The sequence below is a fragment of the Mustela erminea genome, chromosome 13 (genome assembly GCF_009829155.1).
Source record: "Mustela erminea isolate mMusErm1 chromosome 13, mMusErm1.Pri, whole genome shotgun sequence".
Classification (NCBI taxonomy): domain Eukaryota; kingdom Metazoa; phylum Chordata; class Mammalia; order Carnivora; family Mustelidae; genus Mustela; species Mustela erminea.
Window position 1 is genome coordinate 46,334,105 of NC_045626.1, and position 20,833 is coordinate 46,354,937.

Here is a 20,833-nt window from a genome sequence, read left to right on the forward strand (position 1 = left end):
GTGAGCTTGTCTGTAACTTACTCCTCAACCTGTGTTTGCTGGGCCTCCCAGATAAGGGCACAAAGGACATCTGAGAGCTACAACTACCTACTCTTCCCTCCCCACGCTTCCTTCTCTTCTGGAATCAGGAGCATAGAGTCTGGAAGTACACATGCCTTCCACTTTTCCATCTGGGCCCACCCTCACTCCCTGCCTCTCAACTCAAGCCCCAACACACCTGCCCACTGATCATAACAGAATTGCCCACCTCCAGCAAAAAGAAAATATAGCCCCCTTTTCTATTGCATATCTTAGGTAAAACATCTTCAAAACTTGAGAATTCTTCATCACTATAAAATAAAAAGGGAAATTCACTTAGGCTATAGCAAACCCTGAATGTAGAAAGAAAACAAGAACTCTTAATTTTCACCATCAGTGCCATATCGAGATCTAAAAGACAAAGAGGAGGCAATGAGAAAGAAAGGTACAGTGATTTGTGGCTATGAGTTTACAAAAACATTGTCATCTAAATCTAACTGTACTATTATTCACCAGGATCATTTTCCCTTGACTTCCAGGCTCCAATCTTTTTTTTTTTTTTTTAAGTTTTCGAGTGTTACAATTTTATGGACTTTCCTAGTAGAGTGGAAAGGGCAAAATGAAAGTCACATCAAATTCACGCAGGTGAGAATAAGACTAAAATTTTTATAAAGGATAAAATTACCTTTAAGAGGACATTGACCGAGTCTGTGATGATATGGACTGCTTTTTCATAGGAAATGGTTTCAAGAAAGCCTTCTGGAAATGCTTGTGACACAAGGGATACAGAAAAGGATTGACAAAGGAATTGAGCCATTGAAGCCAAAATGTGATTTCATACCCAACTATGTGAGGACGCTGGTCTAGTGGGTAGATTGAACGAATGATTGTAAACAGTGAATAGGGAGCCCAACAAATGGCAAAAATGCCTAAGAGAATGGACAGTGACTTGGCTAATTTCCTGGCTCTGAGCAGTTCAATATGTTCCCTTTGGTGAGGACAGAGTGAATCGGAATGGGTGAGGGAAGCCATTTTGGAAGCAATTATACTGCTATTCATCTGGGCTCTTAAAGAAAACAAGAGACTGCTCTTTCTTTCATGTCTTTTCAGAGGAGCAGACGGTGCTGTTTCCTTCTGTTCCGGAAGAGATGTTCTTCGAAACAGTCTACCTGTGAGTGAGGACCCACAGTTACTGGGAGAGACAGGAGAAGTAAGTGTGGGCTGGCTTTGCCACCGACTGAGATTGCTACGTTTCCACAGGCTCCAGTAAATGTACATGTTGAAATAGGCCACAGCAAAGACTGGGACCAGGAATTCAAAGAATGACGAGATGGCAAGGATGTACCACAGGGTAAAGAATCCAGGTTCACAATCCTTTTCCAAGACCCTCAAGCTGGAATTCTTCCAAGACTCTGAAATTAGAATTATTGGCCCATGCACTAAGAAGGCCAGCACCCAGACAGCCACCATCAGAGCCACAATCTTCAAGTTCCCAGTGTGCTGAGCTCTGTAAGATACCTAAAAGAGACCAAATAAATTGTTTCAATATAATGAACATGTATTGGTTGCAGAAGGCCTGTCATAGGCCTTCAGGAGTTTCAGGGCTATGCAAGAGGTAGTCAAGCTCCCTGGCCCTGGGTAACATGATATGGGCCAGGAGAGAGGGTTTAGTTCCAGAGGCAAACTTTCTTAGGGACCTTCCAGAGGAAATCTGTAATCCTCAAGATTAAGCCTCTGAAATTCTAGAAAACATTAAGATTGATATCTAAAATAAAAACGTGATGTTTGGGGCACCTGGGTGGCTCAGTGGGTTAAGCTTCTGCCTTTGTCTCAGGTCATGATCTCAGGGTCCTGGGATTGAGCCCGGCATCGGGCTCTCTGCTCAGCAGGGAGTCTGCTTCCCCCTCTATCTCTGCCTGCTGCTCTTCCTACTTGTGATCTCTCTCTCTCTCTGTCAAATAAATAAAATCTTTTAAAAAATAACAAATAAAAAAATAAAACGTGATGTTTCCAACTCCGTAGACACTAATGTGAATGGGCAAACTATTGAAAGTATGTGCCCCCTTTCACAGTGTTTCACAATCTGCCAGCTGGGTCACAAGCAGCATTTTTCTTTTAATGAAAGAGAGCGCTCAGTGTCAGAATGCCTCACGATTGCGAGGGTCTGTATTGTTTGATGATGCTTTGGTTTGGGGAATGTAGACCTACAGAGAGAGAGAGAAGCACGTGTACTGAACCCCAGTATCAAATGCGTTTCTCCCAGTGGTCACAGTCAAGACTGAAAGCCACTGGCTTTTTTGAATCTAATATTCAGGAAGAATCTACTCTCTAGTTTATCCTGAGACGTGAAGGTGGTGTCAAGAAGAGAGAATTCTTACATCACCCCCAAGAAGATGACCCCACCCCAAAAAAGTCTAAACCTACTATAGAGAAATAGAGTAATATGACTGAGCATTACCAAATCATTTCCTTCTATAAACATTTCCACTCAGCAAAAATGGTGCCAAAGCTGTGCTGGCCAACCACTTTGAGAGACATGACCAAGGCAAGCACCAATGTCTTTTTTTTAAAAGGTAGAGAATGTTCTAGATCTGCTTGGTCACAAAAACTGGCTTCTATAAGGGAAAATGAGATTCTATGAGTAAGGATTGCTCTCAGTTCTCAGGACCCATGATCTTTGATAGATCTTGATATCTTCAAAAATATCTTCTATAAGAAACCTAGAAGTTTGGGGCACCTGGGTGGCTCAGTCATTAAGCTTCTGCCTTCAGCTCAGATCATGATCCCAGGGTCCTGGGATCGAGCCCCACATCGGGCTCCTTGCTCAGCAGGAAGCCTGCTTCTCCCTCTCCCTCTGCTGCTCCCCTGCTTGTGTTCCCTCTCTTGCTGTGTCTCTGTCAATTACATAAATAAAATCTTAAAAAAAAAAAAAAGAAATCTAGAAGTGCATCCACCCTACATGAGGGATAAATACACAAACCAAGACTTTTTTTAAGGGGACCTGGAACAGACAACCTCCCTGAGCTTCTTTTAGATCAGAAAGTATCCTTCCAGCTCCTATATTCCATATTTCTTTGATTTCCTCACTCAAGGGAAAGGAGATGATTTCCTCATGAAACTGGAACATGCCTCTCTTTCCCCCACTGTTCATGTACTATTTTCTCTGTGAGTTCCTAATCTCATGCTACAGTGTTTTCTCGTTTTTATGAAAAAGGCATAACAGTGCCCAGCACTGTCTGTCTGTGATGGATTGTGCAGGCTGGGAAGGGCTCACACCCAGCTGGCTGGAGGTAAGAGGAAGCAGTCTTTAAAAAAAAAGTTATTTTTAAAAACTGCAGGGAAGTGGTTTTTTTTTTTTTTCCAAATTACTGATATTTCTGAGGCTAAGCTAAAATGCATATGGTGCTGACCACAAGTTCCCAAGTACAATACGCTTTTTTGCCTTCTGCTTCTCATGCCACTAATTAATACATCTCTTGCACTAAATCTAATGATTATGAAGATGGTAACAATACCCAGATGGTCATAAAACTGCATTTAGTTTTTTAATTGCTCTTTTCAGCCTTTGTAATGGTGTGATGCAATATGCTGGAAAGCGATCTCTTTTCTATTATGCATAAGGTCAAATGGGATAATGGACATCTAAGGGAATTGAAAAGATGATGCCCACCTCTTCATCTCTGGGTAGCATTTTTGACAAAGAGCTCAAGCATTGCTTGAATCTAGGCCCCAGCCAGTTGGAGTGGCCTTCCTGACATCAATCAGTGGCCCAGTCCTCCACCCATGACAGAAAATGTTCGTTATTCAGGAGATTGCCTCTTATCCTGCTTCCTTTCCTGCCCCAATAAGATATACAAACACTCTGTCAATCAGGTTTCTTTTATAAGGCAGAGCAGCCCCCAGGACTTGCTGAAGTTAATGAGTTGGCATTGCACGGCCATCCCAAGTGCCTGTTGCAGGTTGAATTGTGTCCTCCAAAGAGATAGGTTGAAGTCGTAAGACCTGGTACCTGTGGACATGACTTCATTTGCCAGTAGGTTCTTTACAGACATGATCACATTAAGATAAGGTCCTATTCAATTAGGGTGAGCCCTAATCCGGTATGACTGGTGTCCTTATAAGAAAGACACAGACACACAAGGAGAACACCATTTGTCAATGGATGCAGAGACTAAAGTGACACATCTACAAGCCAAGGACCATGAAGGAATGCCAAGGATGGCTGGTAATATTAGAAGCTAAGAGAAAGGCATGTAACAGGCAGGCCTAGAGGCCTCAGAGAGAGCACTGCCCTGCCTCCACCTTGATTTGGGACCTTGGATCTCCAAACATGAAATGCATTCCAGAGAAGTTTCTGTGGTCTTAAGCCACCTGATGTGCAGTACTTAACTGCAGTAGTCCTAGGAAATTAGCGAGTCCCCAGCAACCATATTTTCCATGGCCTTGATTTTACTCTCAAGCTTCCTTCTTCATCTTCAGGTCAAAAAAGAAAGAAAGAAAGAAAGAAAGCACTCTCTCCACTCACTGCCTTAATTCTGCATACATTTGAATTCTACTCCTTCCAACTACACTGTTCTTCCCCCGCCCACTCTTGTTTCAGCCCCACGGAAATCTGCCCCTCCAGAGAATGGGTCTGAGAATGGTAATCATGCACTGCCATCTGCATAGGGCCTACCTTTTCCATATTACGGTCAGATTTCCATTTCCCAGGCCCAGCCCATGACTCTGCCTTATCAAACGGTCTCCTCCACTTCGAACTACTGCAAGAGCTCAGCTTCGCCACAACCACTTCCTCCGAGCTTCAGCGGTGTTTGAGGGATTCCTGGCTCACACTGCTGCATTTCAACTCTTCACCAGCAGAGGCACAAGAGCTGCCTGAGCGCCCCCCTGCAGCCACCATGCACTGGGTTGTGGGGCTCTTGCTGGCCACTTAACTCCATGCTGTGTACTAAGGATCTTGGTTCCAGCCAACCCAGCCCTCACCAAATTTATAGGCTGTGTGGCCAGGGGGGAATCCTCAGGTCAAGACTAGGAAACAAACCCACTCGTTTTTCTCTGTGGACATCAGTCCTCATGTCTCTGTGACTTATACACACTTTTCCTAACTGTACAAACTGTCCCTTACCTTTGCATCCACCTGAGATAGACCCAAGGGCTCAGACATCCAGCAAAGGGATATCCTATAAGGAACATCCAGTGAGGACTAAAAAGAAATACTAACCCAGAAAATAAAAGGAAATGTTTCAGCACAAATGGGAAAGGTTATGAATTAGAGCACTCTTTTTCGACCATTTTGACGGACTCAAACTAAGAAGTACGTTTTATATTATCACTAAGTTCCCAGACAGAAGTACTCATAAAAAATATATTTATTATGCACAAGTATATTTATTATGCACTTGATATTTTATACTCTATTTTTATTCTGTTTAACTATGGTTTTTTTCTGTATTTTTCCACTGGAAAAAAAAAAGTGGTCACAACCCACAGAACTGACTTCATGCCTCAATAATGGGTCACAAGTTGCAATTTGCGCTTATAGGTATCTGAACTGTTCATCCAAGCTCATCACCGCTCTCTCTGTAGTTTGTCTAGTACCAACTGCAGCGGACTCTGATGTCAATGATGTACCCAAGGCCAAGGGTCTGGATGTCCCAACACATTCATTCTCCCCTTCTTCCTGACAATATGGCAGCTCAGCTAGAAACCACATTTCCCAGGTTTGTTGCAAGGAGATGGGAGACCATGTGACTAAATGTCACCGATAAACTGTGAGTGGAAATGATTGTATGATTCTACACTACTTGGTTAAAAGAAAATCCCTTGCCCTGGACTTCGGCCTTTTCCCCATCTAGAACCTGGAGTGACAGCAACCTAACTTTGAACATACGGAGGAGAATAATGACCTAGTGCAGGGGTCGGCAAACTACTGTTCATGAAACAAATATGGCCCACCACCTGTTTGGATAAATAAATTTTTATTGGAACACAATGAATGAATCATTTTTTTAAACATATTATGTATGGCTGCTTTTGTGTCATAATGGAAGATTTGAGCAGTTGCTATGGAGACCATATGTCCCTTTATAGCAAAAGTTTGCTGAGCCCTGCCCTAGAAGGTTCAGAGTCACCCTGTTAACCTAGGTCCCTGGATGAGTTCCTGGAGCCAAGGCTTTCCTGGAATGTTCTGTGAAAGAAAAATAAATTTCTCTCTTGTTTGAGCCTCACCTTTGTCCCTACAGTTGATCCTTGCCTTGTGCAATATACCCTCCCAACCTTGTCTGCTACAAGCTGAACAGCCCTCCCAAGCCAGAGCTATCACCATCCTCTCAACACCTCCAACACCACACCTAGTCCACTGTACCAAACCCAGCTGTTTCTGGATCCTTCTCCACATGAGCCTATTATGCTCCTCAAAAGTAGAGACTAAGGTTTCATTTCTATATCCCAGCATTTAGCAAAATCCCTTGCACACAGTCATATCCCCCAGAGATGTGTGTCCTGGGACTCAAGAGTGAAGGAGGTTTCCCTTCTAGGTCTCAAAGACTTCAGATTACTGCCCCATATTTCTATACCCCTGACACCCTCTGTCTCTACTTGCATCTGCCTTATTTTTCCCCTTGTTCTATTGCTTATAAAGTTAGCTTGCTTAAGAACTGTCACTAACTTGTCACTAACTTGACGAGCCTATTCCAAATGTTGGATCAGTAAGGATTTTCTTGGCATGGCTCCTACACTGGCACTGGGATTTGACCTCCCAGGCTGGTACCACTATCTAAACTATAGCTTCTCTGTATACTGTTTTTTTCCTTTGGCCATTCGAGATTGATTTTCTCATGACATTCAAAAGTCTGGGCATCTTTCTACTCACCCATCAGGAAAATATTCAGGTCTTAGTTTGTATAAGGAATGGACTTGATAAATCTACTGGGACTCATACGTCTATCCAATCCACTGTGGACTCAGTATACCGCTTCCAACAAGTTTTCTTGGGTTTTCTTTGATGGCCTTCCCATGCTAGCAGCACAAAGGGGAGTGAGTGACTTAGCCAAATCACACACAGAAATTGTTCACTAAGGACCAATGAAAACTTAGCGCTAAATAACAGAAGGATTATCAGGCTCCTCTAAGGTTTGCCAACTAAACAAAAAATTACATTTAAAACAATTTCTGCATGGGGACCCAAAATGTACAAGTATGTCATCTTCTAAAGAAGGTAAATGAATGTTTGAACTTACAGCATTCGAGACTGACTGGTATCGATCATAGCTGATGAGAACAATGTTATACACAGACGCTGTACACAAAAGGTAGTCAATAATGAGCCAAAAGGTACAGAGTCTACTTCCAAACTCCCAATCAAACAGCGTGTGAGGGATGTACAAAGGAATGGAGATCACACCTGCATAGGGAAAAAAAAATAAGGCCAAAAAAAAGCACGTATTAATGAATACAGAGAGACACAGGCATACAACGCAATGACATATCTGAATTGACCAAAAGGGGGTTGATTATAATTTAGAAATTCAGGGTGTTTCATTAGCAAAATTCAGGACTGATTTCCTACACATTCTTTAAATACCATTCTTACAATGGCTGTCATTAAGTATCATACGTTTCCTTAGTACTTTCCTAATTAGGCTCAGGTCCCTACCTACATTTTCAGCCATATAGAGAACAAGTTATCCTTTTTTTTTTCTTTCTTTCTTTTTTTAATTTAAATTCAATTAGCCTACATATAATGTATCATTATTTTTTCATGTAGGGTTCAATGATTCATTAGTTGCATATGACACCAAGTGCACAACACATCACGTGCCCTCCTTAATACCCATCCCCCGGTTACCCCATTTCCCGACCCTCCTCCCTTCTGCAACCCTCAGTTTGTTTCCCCCAGTCAAGAGTCTCTCATGGTTTGTCTCCCTCTCTGATTACTTCCCATTCAGTTTTCCCTCCCTTTCTCTATGATCCGCTGCACTATTCCTTACACTCCACATATGAGTGAAACCGTATCGTAATTGTCTTTCCCTGATCGAACAAATCACCTTTATGTTCATAATCCAACCCAGACAGGACGGGCCAGCCTTCCCCCAAACACAGCCCACAGTTTCACATGTCCTTTGCCAATAGCATTCTTTCTTCCTGGAATGGCCTCCTCTCTTCTACTGAGAAGTCTAATTACTTCCTCCTCATTCTTCTTTCACTTCACAAAAAGGACTTCTCTTTGTCATCTTTCTTGAAACTTCCTTGGCAGAAGTGACCCCTCTGTCATCTGCATGGTGCTGACACTTTGCTCTTCCCTCCCTCTCTCATGTACAAACACTTTCTTTTTTTTTTTTTTTTAATTTTTCTTTTTTTTTTTTAATTTCTTTTCAGTGTTCCAGCATTCATTGTTTATGCACCACACCCCGTGCTCCATGCAATCGGTGCCCTCCATAATACCCACCACCCGGCTCACCCAACCTTCACCCCTCTTCCCCTCCAAAACCCTCAGTTTGTTTCTCAGAGTTCACAGTCTCTCATGGTTCACCTCCCCCTCCGAGTTCCCCCAACTCACTTTTCCTCTCCATCTCCCCATGTCCTCTGTGTTACTCCTTATGCTCCACAAGTAAGTGAAACCATATGATAATTGATTCTCTCTGCTTGATTATTTCACTCAGCATAATCTCTTCCAGTCCTGTCCATGTTGATATAAACGCTGGGTATTCATCCTTTCTGATGGAGGCGTAAACTCCATTGTGTATATGGACCACATCTTCTTTATCCATTCATCCATTGAAATGCATCTTGATTCTCCCACAATTTGGTGATTATGGCCATTGCTGCTATGAACATTGGGGTACAGATGGCCCTTCTTTTCACTAAATCTGTATCTTTGGGGTAAATGCCCAGTAATACAATTGCAGGGCCATAGGGTAGCTCTATTTTTAATTTCTTAAGGAATTTCCACACTGTTTTCCAAAGTGGCTGCATCATCACTAGCCATCAGGGAGATACAAACACATTCTACTTTGCCTTTCTTTAATCTTTCCACTTGTTTCTCCTGAGGGTTAGGACAAGGTTGCAAGTTGATCTTTGTATTTTTCACAACATTGAGAGTTGACCAGTGGCTCCCACATTTAACTTAAATAAATTAGTAACAGCTGATACGTATTATGAAGTTACCACATGCCACACACTGTGCTCTGTCTGCTGCATATATCATCTCATTTAATGTTCATAGACACTGTCTGAGATAGAAACCATGCTGACTTGGGGCACCTGGGTGGCTCAGTGGGTTAAGCCTCTGCCCTCGGCTCAGGTCATGATCTCAGGGTCCTAGGACTGAGCCCACATCGGGCTCTCTGCTCAGTGGGGAGCCTGCTTCTCCCTCACTCTCTGCCTGCCTCTCTGCCTGCGTGTGATCTCTCTCTCTCTCTCTCTCTCTCTGTCAAATAAATAAATAAATAATCTTAAAAGAAAAAAAAGAAAGAAAGAAAGAAAGAAAGAAAGAAAGAAAGAAAGAAAGAAAGAAACCATGCTGACTTAGAGAATGAAGAACCTATATCCCAAGATGGAGATATAATTGCCCAAGGTCCACTCAGCTAGTAAGTGGAAGATTGGCTTTTTTTTTTTTTAAGATTTTATTTATTTAGGGCACCTGGGTGGCTCAGTGGGTTAAGCCTCTGCCTTCAGCTCAGGTCATGATCTCAGGGTCATGGGATCAAGTCCCACATCGGGCTCTCTGTTCAGCGGGGAGCCTGCTTCCTCCTCTCTCTCTGCCTGCCTCTCTGCCTACTTGTGATTTCTGTCTGTCAAATAAATAAATAATCTTTAAAAAAAAAAAACAGATTTTATTTATTTATTTGACAGAGATCACAAGTAGGCAGAGAGAGAGAAGGAAGCAGGCTCCCTGCGAAGCAGGGATCCCAACTCGGGTCTTGATCCCAGGACTTTGGGATCATGACCTGAGCAGAAGGCAGAGGCTTTAACCCACTGAGCTACCCAGGCTTTGAAATCTCGTTGACTTTGAAACCAGGCAGTGTGATTTCAGGACTCCTGACTTGAACCACTACCTTTTACTGAGTGAACAGGTATGCAAATGGTTAGGCTCTGGGCTCCCTTTCCTCTAGCTTCGCTTGAGTTTTTCATTGTATTAACTTTTCAGACAGGTGACACTGCTCACTGAGTATGTAACCTATTAAGAGGAAGCTCAGTGAGAATTTTCCTATTTTCTCAGGCACTTGGCAAGATTTCCTGTTTTCCTACGAAAATCAAGTTAGCCTCTCTTGAAGAACAGTAGCAAAAGAAAGGAGAAGGAAACCCTGCATTCTCCCAAAACCAGATATAACCAGTGGGGTGTGGTTCCAGCACCAGTGAACGGGAACACGGAATTGAGTGTTCTCTACCTAAGTTCACATACAGGCATCATCGAGATGGAAGAGTTGTGTGGTCAGTTCTTATATGTAGTTCAAATTGCCTGCTGGTTTCACGTTTGGATTATATTTTTAATGATAACCAAGTTTCCTTATGGGGACATCCATCTCAAAGGGGTGCCTGTGTGCTTGCGCATACATGAACACACCTGTGATATAAAATAGGTATAAACAGATAAGATAAAGTACCTGAGATAAATCAAAGTTATCTTCAAAACAGAGATGTGTAGCATGTTTTGGCCCAGAGTTGTGGCTTCTGTCTGAGATTTCCAACATGAGTGTTACACACACACACACACAGAGACACACACACATACACGCACACACTCATCCCTGGACACATCTCGGAGCCTCATTTCCTCCACAGAATGACAAAAGGCTCAAGGCCAGTAGTCATCTGCATTACAGACACCACAGTCTATTTAAACATTAAAGATTGGGGGTGAGTCCAACAATCTTGTCCACACATTTTCTGAATTAGATGAAAGAGGAAGGGTGTGTCCGGGTGTGTTCAAATCTTTAGTGGCTGCTTCACAGAGCAGTTTAAAACAGGCTGTAGTCCTATTCCTTCGGTGTGTTTTTTTTTCCTCAGGATTTTATTTATTTATCTGAGGGGTGGGGGGTGGGTCAGAGGGAGAAGCAGATGCCCGGCTGCGCAGGGAACCCCATGCGGGCCCAGGGATGCCGACCTGAGCAGAAGGCACACGTCACAACCACTTCACCAAGTGAGCCACCCAGGCACCCCAGCCACCACCACCACCACCATTCCTTTGGCTTTACTGAAACTCTGCTGTCACCTCATGTTCTACGTGATATTTTAGCACAAATATCACAAATATCACACTCAGCTCTTCTGTCTTGCTGAGTGGAAATTCCTTATTCCAAAGGAATTTCAAAAACTGAATCGGAAATATTCTAGGATATACCCACTCTGCAATGTTTCTATAACTTCCACTCTGGAATCAGGCTTCTGGGTCAAACGGACTTGAGAAGTGAAACTAAGAGCTAGTTTCTTGAAAAGAGCAATAGGCCTTGGGCATGACAGATTAAGGGGGTTGGGAGTGGAGAGTAAAAGAAAACAAACTATAGTAAGAGAAGGCAGTGAAGAAATAAGAACAAGGAGGTAAAGGAACAGGAGGAGGAGAAAAGACCTGTGGGTCGGGGAGGGGGGAACCCTGTGAGAACCCAGGCCACTTGCTCACCCCAGCCTATACCCCACCCCTACCCCGCCACCATTCCTGTCTCACTTCCCACTACTCTCTCTGCCTGGCCTCAAATACACCACACATACACTCCTCAGATCCTCACACTTTCCTCAGCATGAAATGCCCTTCCCTCAGAGAGCTTCTTCTAGTCACTCCGATGTGTCCTGACCAATGAGCCCTACCCCTGACATTTAAATGGCAACCTCCCTCTCCAGCACCCTTTCTCTCCCTCATCCCTGCTGTTTTTCTCACTAGCAATGACTACCCTCTAAAATACTATGTAACTGTATTCACTTGTTTATATTTATCATGTTTCTCCCCACTTCCCCCCTGCCAAGTAGAAATAGAAGCACCATCCCCACCACCTCAAAGAGTGCCTGCTTCAAAACAAACCAATATTGGATGAATGAATAGATGAGAATGGGAAAGCCCAGTTTGCTTGAAAATTATCACCAATCTGATATTACCCCTTCTTTCCTAAGCCAGCTAAGAAGCTACTTCCATAGGAAAATGACAATCAAAAGTTGGAGGGAGCTAAAAGCCCCAGTGAATTCTTTGGGCCAAGAGTGGAATGTGTGGATAATGGTGAATGCATAGAGGGTGTTATGGAACGAATGTTCATGTCCCCCCAAAATTCATATGTTGAAGCTCTACCACCCAGGGTGGCCGCATGTGGAGATAAGGCATACAAGGAAATAAAGTTAAATGGGTCATTGGAATGGAGCCCTAGCCCAACAAGATTAGTGTCCTTATAAGAAGAAACACTGGAGAGCTAGCTTGCTCACTCCATACACACTCAGAGGAAAGGCCAGAGGACAACATATGGAGAAGGAAGCCACCTACAAATCAGGAAGAGAGTCCTCACCAGGAACCAAATCTGCTGGCACCTTGATCTGGGACTTCTCAGCCTCCAGAACCATGAGAAAGTCAATTGCTGTTAAGTCATGGTATTTTGTTACGGCAGCCCAAGCTAACATTAGTCATATGATACCAATTTTATAGATATCTTTTTTTTTTCCTGGAATAGTGTGCAGATGAGATATATTTATATCAATGTAGCTGGTACTGGAATTTTTCCTCAATATATCTTTGCTTTCCAACACTACATTCAGCCTGAGATGTTACTCATGTGCCACAAATTTTTGATTTTTGATTAGAGGCCAGTTCTAAAACCTGTGAGAAGAGGGCATTCATCCCAAAGTCCACATAATACCTAGCACATGCCATGTTCTGGGCCATTGCCACATGCTTCTGGAGCTCGCAATCTCCTGACCAAAAATATGAAGAAATGCTGCCTTGTAACTACAGAGAAACCCTCATGAATGAGTTCTGCCCTGGCCCAGCACTACTGTCACAAGCCTACAGGCTCAGAGCCAAAAAGCCCACTTTTGAGCATGGCTAAGGAAAGAGAAGAGCCTCAACACAAAACTCCGAGCTTGTCTTAGAAAGTTCTCAGAGGCTGACCTAATTCTAAGAGCATCGTGGCAAATACTGTTAAGTAAGTTTACGTCTGGATGAAGCTGGCAGGGGGCATGGGAAATGCGAAGGATGAAGTGACTCTGGCTTGTGTCCGATTGCTCTCATCAGCAGCAAAGCCATTTATTTTTCCATCCACATGCCAAAGGTGGGGGCCCCCCAGAACCACTGGATAACTACATCTTCAGGGACATTTCTCCAACACCCACCACATCTCCATACTGTGGTGCCCAAACCCATGTAGGTGGGGCTGTCTTAGTCCTTCCATTGGGCCACAAAAGGAAATGCTCTGTTCTTATCTAATACCATCGTTGTTCAAAATCTTCCGGCCTCAGGCTCTTCCCGTTGGGTAGAGTTGTACCCCATCCCTTCTACCACCACTCCCTTTGAGTTAGTCAAAACACATAATTGACGGTAAGTGCTAAGTATTACCTAAAAGCTATACAGTTCTGTGAAGAAGGCAAAGAGAGATAAATACATTTAGAGCAGAATATTCTCTCTGTTCGCATAAATAGAGTCCTGTAGTTATGTCTGTTTCTGTGATTGTAGAGAATGATGTAGAAGGATCTACCTCAAGTGGTTAATGTGAGTTACCTGGAGGGTCAGAATTGAGGAGAAGAATGGGGAGATTGTTGCCTTTTTTCAATACTTCTTCTATTTTGGTTCTCCAACTTCATCTCTAACTCAGTCATATTTGTGCCATGACTCCTAAACCCATTTCTCCAGCTAGAAGGTTCCTCCAGAAAGTTTATCAGCACAGTATCAGAAGTATCTGCTGCCCTCCCAAATGCCCCCATTCCTATTAATTGTGCCATATTTTTCTTGTAGCCAGAAATTAATCTTTATTTCATTTTTCTCTTTCTCCTGCCCAACCCCACCCTTGAGCTCCACCTCCCTCCCCAACTTCCTTTCCACCCTCCCCACAGTAGCTCAGAGCCTTAAGATATGACTTGGGCCTAGATTGCTGTAGGAATGTTTTTGAAGCAAAGCTGCCACCTGCTCCAGTTTCTCCCACCTGCTACATGTCTGCTAATCCCTCTAAGGTGAAGCTTCGAGCCATCAGATCTCTCATGTGCTTTAAAAATCCAGATCTCCACGTTACCTGTTGAGTAACTGCCAGTCCAGACACGCTAGTATTCAAGAGTCTTCATTACATAGATTCCAACTACTTCAACTTCATCCCCTACTGATCTCATATAGCCAGCCTGGGACTCACACTTAGGAAGATGTACACAATGATTTTCCCACCAGCAGGTCTTTGTTGATTCTTGGAATACTCCTTTTCCATCTCTGCCTTTGGAAGTTCTACCCATCCTTTGAAGTTCATTTCAGATGCTGCTACCCACTAACCAAACAGGCCCTCTCTCTTCTCTGAGTTCCCAATAGCACTTGGAAGGTCTCGTGGTTCTCACAACATACTCTGTACTGTTAGTCACTTGTGAGTTTCTCTTATCCACCCTCCTACATTGAAACCTTACCAAAGCAAGAGACTAACGTAGTCTTCTATATATCTCATTATCTAATCATACTTGGGTACTTAACTGTCCTTACACATGATGGGTAATCTACTACCATATGTGACCTTGGTTTGAGTTGACACTTATCTGCAGAGAAATCAAAAGGGAAGAGGACTAACACTGTTGAGCAACCCTACATTCCAGGCGATAAAGTAAATATTCTGCAAGTTTTGTTTCATTGTAAAATAAATGAAAGCACTTATGAAGTTATAGACAATGACCAGTTAAATTATACTAGAAACTCCTATAAAGCAATATCATCAACTGACATTTCTACACATATTTATAAACCTAAACATAAAAGGAAAATAATTCCAGAAACAAGTAACTCTTGGACTAGAGTAATTTTAGAACTATTCTGGACTTACTTTTATTCTGCAAAAAGCAAACTGTTGCCAAATGAAAATTCTCCTACAAACCTGATTCACACATATATACCCGTCCCCTAAAATGCCATATAGCCTCCCCAGAACTTTAATTTTTAAACTTTTCTCTTTTTAAAAAAGATTTTTTATTTATTTATTTGACAGAGAGAGATCACAAGTAGGCAGAGAGGCAGGCAGAGAGAGAGAGAGGAGGAAGCAGGTTCCCTGCCGAGCAGAGAGCCCGATGCGGGACCCGATCCCAGGACCCTGAGATCACGACCTGAGCCGAAGGCAGCGGTTTAACCCACTGAGCCACCTAGGCGCCCTAAACTTTACATTTTTAACATCTCCAAATCTATACAGTCCCTTGAAATAACAAAAGCTTATTTAAAAAGAAGAAGAAGAAGAAAGCTAGTTTTAAGGTTTTAGAAGTAAATTATAATTAGGAAAGGTTATCTGAAATAAAGATATGTAACTTACCAACGAAGAAGTCAGCAATGGCCAAGTTAAGGAAGAAGTAATTACTTCGATGTCTAAGCTTTTTGTCCACCACAAAAGCTAGAATAACCACAGCATTTCCTAGCATTATAGCAAAAGCTAGTAAGCCCATTAAAAATGCTAGAGTAACGCGAGTACTTAGTGGTAAAGTAGTTGCGTTCATGCCGTTAGAAGTTGGTGTCACATTAAATGATAAAGAAGCTCAATAGAGCAAATTAATGCAGCAAGACAATTCTGATAAGTCTGTTCTCCAATCCAATACCTAATATATATAATCTCCTACTCACAACAATATTTTTCAAAATCTAATGCTGATCTCACTGTACTTCCTGATTCTTGATAAGGTAATCTTGTGATAACAGTTTCCCTTTAACTGACACTGAAAAAGTCTTTTCCAGAAGACAATGAAATATTTTCTTGTACACATCTGAATATGATTTAGCCATCTCCCCTTAATAGAGCAATATTACATACTATATGTGAAATATAATTGATTCAGTGTATAGGTAAGAAATGGGGCTCCAATGAGATTTCTTTTTCTAGCTGTTAGAGATCTAGTTCAAGATTCCCTTCTGACCACAAAGGAAGACCATGGGCTGAATTCACCATCCCACCTGACACAAACAAAAGAAACTGGACAGAATATATATTAAGAATGGTTTTCAAGGCACTGGACATCAGGCAGTGAAGGACTGTGGTCCCTGAGAAAAGGGGAGAAAACGAGGTCAGCTCTGCAGGTGTCCTCGCTAACAGTCTTCTGTGAGTTTCCAGGCACAGAGCAGAGAGGGGACACCTAGGAGGAGCCCCTACCAGATTGCCAGCAATGGGGAGATGAAGCTGTGAGTCAGGGAGTACCGGACAGGACTCGGCTACAGAACAGCTATGTAATATGCGTATTTTAACTGCACATAAGCCAGAAGTCTTGCGTGTAAGAGGGTGCTTGTGATTGTTTTAAAAATGTAGCTGATAAAAATAAAATACACATTACGTCGAGATTTGACTTAAGGTTGATTGGACTATTTTTCATTCATGGCATGCGAATTAATGAAAGTGATCTTTTTTAAAAACTCCAAATGATTTTCCTCATGTGTCCCTCTCCTTCATCTTTATTCTTCGTCACATTCACTCATTATTCATTCACTAACAAAAGGCATCAGGAATTTTTACATTCTTCCCGGTACAAAGTCTCTTTCCAAACTAGCCAGTTTTTATGTTTAGTCAACTTTGAAGGCCTTTTTATTAAAAAAGCCAGGCAGCACTGGTTTAATATAATTTCTTAATTCCAGTCTCTAAACTGGAGGCTCTAGAGAGCATTCAGTGTGAAAGGGGAAGGAAAGAAAGGCTGATAGGCTAACCGGGTCTGTGGTAGAAGATAAGGTTCAAAAGTAAACATGATGACGGTAAGCAGGACAGATAAAATTGTGAAGGGGCACTGAGTGAGCTGGCCCAGAAGGCCAATAAGGATTTATCTTATGGACAGAGAATGGTAATCTGGACTATTTTTGCAACTTCATGTGGGAAGAGAAAGCAATCCAACAGACTTGGAGAGCTTGCCTTGTGGCCTTAGGTTGTGGGGAACTGCTTTCACAGAAGAAGACTACCATAGGTTACATTTGAGAAAAAGAAGAATGACAAATCATGTTGGGCTGCATTTCATTCTTTTTTTTCCCATTTATTTATTTATTTATTTGACAGAGAGATCACAGGTAGGCAGAGAGGCAGGCAGAGAGAGGGGGATGCAGGCTCCCCACTAAGTGGAGAGCCTGATGTGGGGCTCAATCCCAGGACCCTGAGATCCTGACCTGAGCCAAAAGGCAGAGGCTTAACCCACTGAGCCACCCAGGCGCCCCTACATTTCATGCTCTTAACTTGTGTGAACACAGAGTGGACTAGGTGTGTAGCTCAGAATTCTACTGTAGGTACCCTATTTGAGTTTATTTAAATTTAATGGTGTCAATTTGCTATAATTTATGTGGCAAGACGCTTCCTTTTCTATCACTCCTGATGTATGTCTAACTATTCTTTTTTAAGTATTTATGATACTTTAAAAATCCAAGTTCTATAAATAAAAATAAATTTAAAAAAATACATCATGGGGCACCTGAGTGGCTCATTAAGTGACCAACTCTTGGTTTTGGCTCAGGTTATAATCTCGGGGTCATGAGATCAAGCCCTGTGTCAAACCCCACATCGGGTTCCACATTTAGAGCAGAGTCTGCTTGGGACTCTCTCTCCTTCTCATTCTGCCCCTATCCCCCTGCTTCCTTGCATGCTCTAGCTCTCTCTGTCTCTCTCAAATAAATAAATAAATCTTTAAAAAAATGAAAAATAAATAAATCCTGTCAACTATTATCAGTAATCTTCATAGGCATTCAGGTAGAAGTTATTCACAAAGATTGTTTTATATCATGGACTTTAACATTCAAAAAGTCATGATTAAGACCTTTTAATCAAGATTGTTAAACATGGGGCGCTTGGGTGGCTCAGTGGTTTAAGCCTCTGCCTTCAGCTCAGGTCATGATCTCAGGGTCCTGGGATCGAGCCCCACATCGGGCTCTCTGCTCAGTGGGGAGCCTGCTTCCCCCTCTCTCTCTGCCTGCCTCTCTGCCTACTTGTGATCTCTCTCTGTCTATCAAATAAATAAATAAATAAAATATATATATATTTTAAAAAAAGATTGTTAAACATCTTTTTAGAGGCTTTTATATATTAATTTATATATTATTAATATATTAATATATTAATTAGCAATTTGCTATTAAATAATTAACTTAAATAATTTATTTTATTGGACTGTGACCAGTGATTTGGCATTATTTAGATCTTTTAACTTAATCCATTAATTATGCTTATATAACTAAGAACAGAAATAAATATCACCATGCCTCATCTAGTGACTGTAAAGACATGTACATATAAGGCAATTGAATGATAAATTACAGATTCATCTTGCTAATGTCAAGAGAGACACAGCAAGAATCTTAACCTTACCCATAAGAACTCTGTACCCAGGTTCCCAAAATGGTGCATCTCCTTTAACAAACAAGCGGCTAAAACCATCACCATGCAGAGTTTTTCTAGCAGGTCTGCATTTAGGGATGAAGAGGAAGTAGAAGGACCAGGCTCTTTTCTTCCCAAAGCTATTCTGCATTTTCAACTGGGTGGTCTGTTGTTGAGTTTTAAGACTTCTTCATATATTCTAGATACTAGACCCTTATCGTATATAATTTGCAAATATTTACTCCCATTCTGTGTGTTGTTTTTACTTTCTAAATAATGTCCTTTGAAGCACAGAAGTTTTTAATTTTGATGAATTCCAATTTATTGTTTTTAATTGCTTATGCTTTTGGTGTCACATCTAAGAAATACTATCTAATCCAAAGTCATGAAGATTTACTAGTATGTTTTCTTCTATAAATTTTATAATTTTAGCTCTTATATTTAGGTCTTTGTTACATTCAAGCTAATTTTCTTTCTTTCTATCTTTCTTTCTTTCTTAAAAGCAAGACATGTCAAATATACTTCAAAAAAGGTACCCTGAGGAGTGAGAGCTTGATCCAGTATGGAGAGACAGACCTCTGGATGAGTCTGTCCTGATCACTATGATGTTGCTAGCATAGGTGGCCAATGAGTATTTGTTGAATGACAAAATCCCAAAGAATTTCCATGAATGGAGAGCAAGTTCCACTATTTTTGCCTTGACCCAGAAACTCAGCCCATCAACCAGCTTTGCAGGGTTTTGAGTTTAGTTCAAGTGTATTCGGGAGGCTTTGAGCTAATTTTCATATATGGTGTGAGGTAAGGGTGCAACTTCATTGTTTTGCATGCAGGTATCAAGTTGACACTACTTGTCGGAAAGGCTACTTTCTACCCATTGAACTGCCTTGGAATCCTTGTAGAAAATCAACTGACCATAAATGTATGGGGGTTTATTTCTTGATTCTCAACTCTAGTTCATTGATCTTTATGTCTGTTCTTAAGCAAGAACCATAGTCTTCTGTATTTTCTATTCAGTTTAACAATATTTTTCTATCTTAAACATCATATAAAGTCTATTTCAAGCTTGTGAAATAGAAATTTAAGGTTTAATACATAAAATCATTTAAATTTAAGACATGAAATCATTAGGGAAGCCAATATTAAAAAGAAAACTCACCAGCACTTAAGATCAATATGAAATCACATTTTAGCATTCAAATAATGTAGATTCATTTAAGCTCTCATAAAAATTTTATTAAAAAAGCACAATGGCATAGTTGACAGATGACAGAGCTGAATACAGTCTTAAGTGTAGGATTTCATTTAAAATCTGGTCATTATGATTATATTTAAACAAGTTAGATAACATGCAAACATGGTCTTGGATCTTCTGATTCCACATATAAGGAGCTTAGAATTCACTACTCTACTCTACCCTACTAAATAAAAAGCTGAACAGACTGAAAAACCAACTCTTCAGAGGGATGGACACAGGACAAAGGGCTGTCCTCAAGATTGGGAAGACAAACAAGCAAATACACAGAGTTACGAGTTATCAGAGCAGGAAGTCTGAAAACAGAAAACACTAAGGAACTAGTGCCAGAGTAAGAAAACCTCAACTGTAATTGACAAATTGCTAGAGGACCAGTGCAGACAACTCAGAGTTTAAAATTCCAAGGGGTTCCAGTCAGAGGGAGAGCCCCACAATACTGTGAGATTTATTTCCAAGCGTTTGACCAAGTTCCCAGGGTAAATATCAGGAAAATCCCCTCATACTTCCAGCAAGGGGAGGGGAAAAGGAACCATTTTGAAAAATGCCATAGCACTCTGTTCTTAATGTGGCCTGCCCTCAGGGGAAACTAATTAAGCAGAGCTTAACCTGTTGGGATTAGATCAGAGCCTAACAGTTCTAGGGGAACAGAAACACCCAACTCCAGCCCACTCTAGCCATCTTGTCCCACCTAAAGGAAGAGAGTAAGAAGTATTTGTGCAGTTCACAGTCCAGAGACATGGGCTTACTAAAAGACTGAGATGTAATCATAGGACTATAGAATGCTTCCCATCTCCTGACATCTCATTCCACATCACTAAAGGCATATTCAAAGCAGTTCTTTATCCAATACATCATAACTGGGTATCAAGAAAAAAAATTAGAAGGCATACCAAAAGGCAAAAAAACACTTGGAGAGATGGAGCAGGCATCAGAACCAAACATGCAGGGATTCTGGAATTATCAGATGGGGAATTTAAAACAACTATGATGAATATGTTAAGGGTTCTAATGGATAACATAAGCAGCATGCAAGAACAGATGAACAAACACCAACTTGAAAGGATTTATGCTCCTCTGTGTTCACTGC

The 20,833-nt window shown here is 41.5% G+C and overlaps 1 protein-coding gene across 1 annotated transcript; it reads right to left on the reverse strand.

Annotated features, from left to right (window-relative positions):
• Window positions 1-661: 661 nt before the first annotated feature.
• Window positions 662-15,869, reverse strand: HRH4 (histamine receptor H4). Its single transcript, XM_032310837.1, has 3 exons — window positions 15,477-15,869; window positions 7,257-7,420; window positions 662-1,536 (listed from the first exon to the last, which is right to left on the reverse strand). Exons 1-3 carry the CDS (start codon window positions 15,655-15,657, stop codon window positions 706-708), a joined length of 1,176 nt encoding a protein of 391 aa, XP_032166728.1. The 5' UTR covers window positions 15,658-15,869; the 3' UTR covers window positions 662-705.
• Window positions 15,870-20,833: the final 4,964 nt, after the last annotated feature.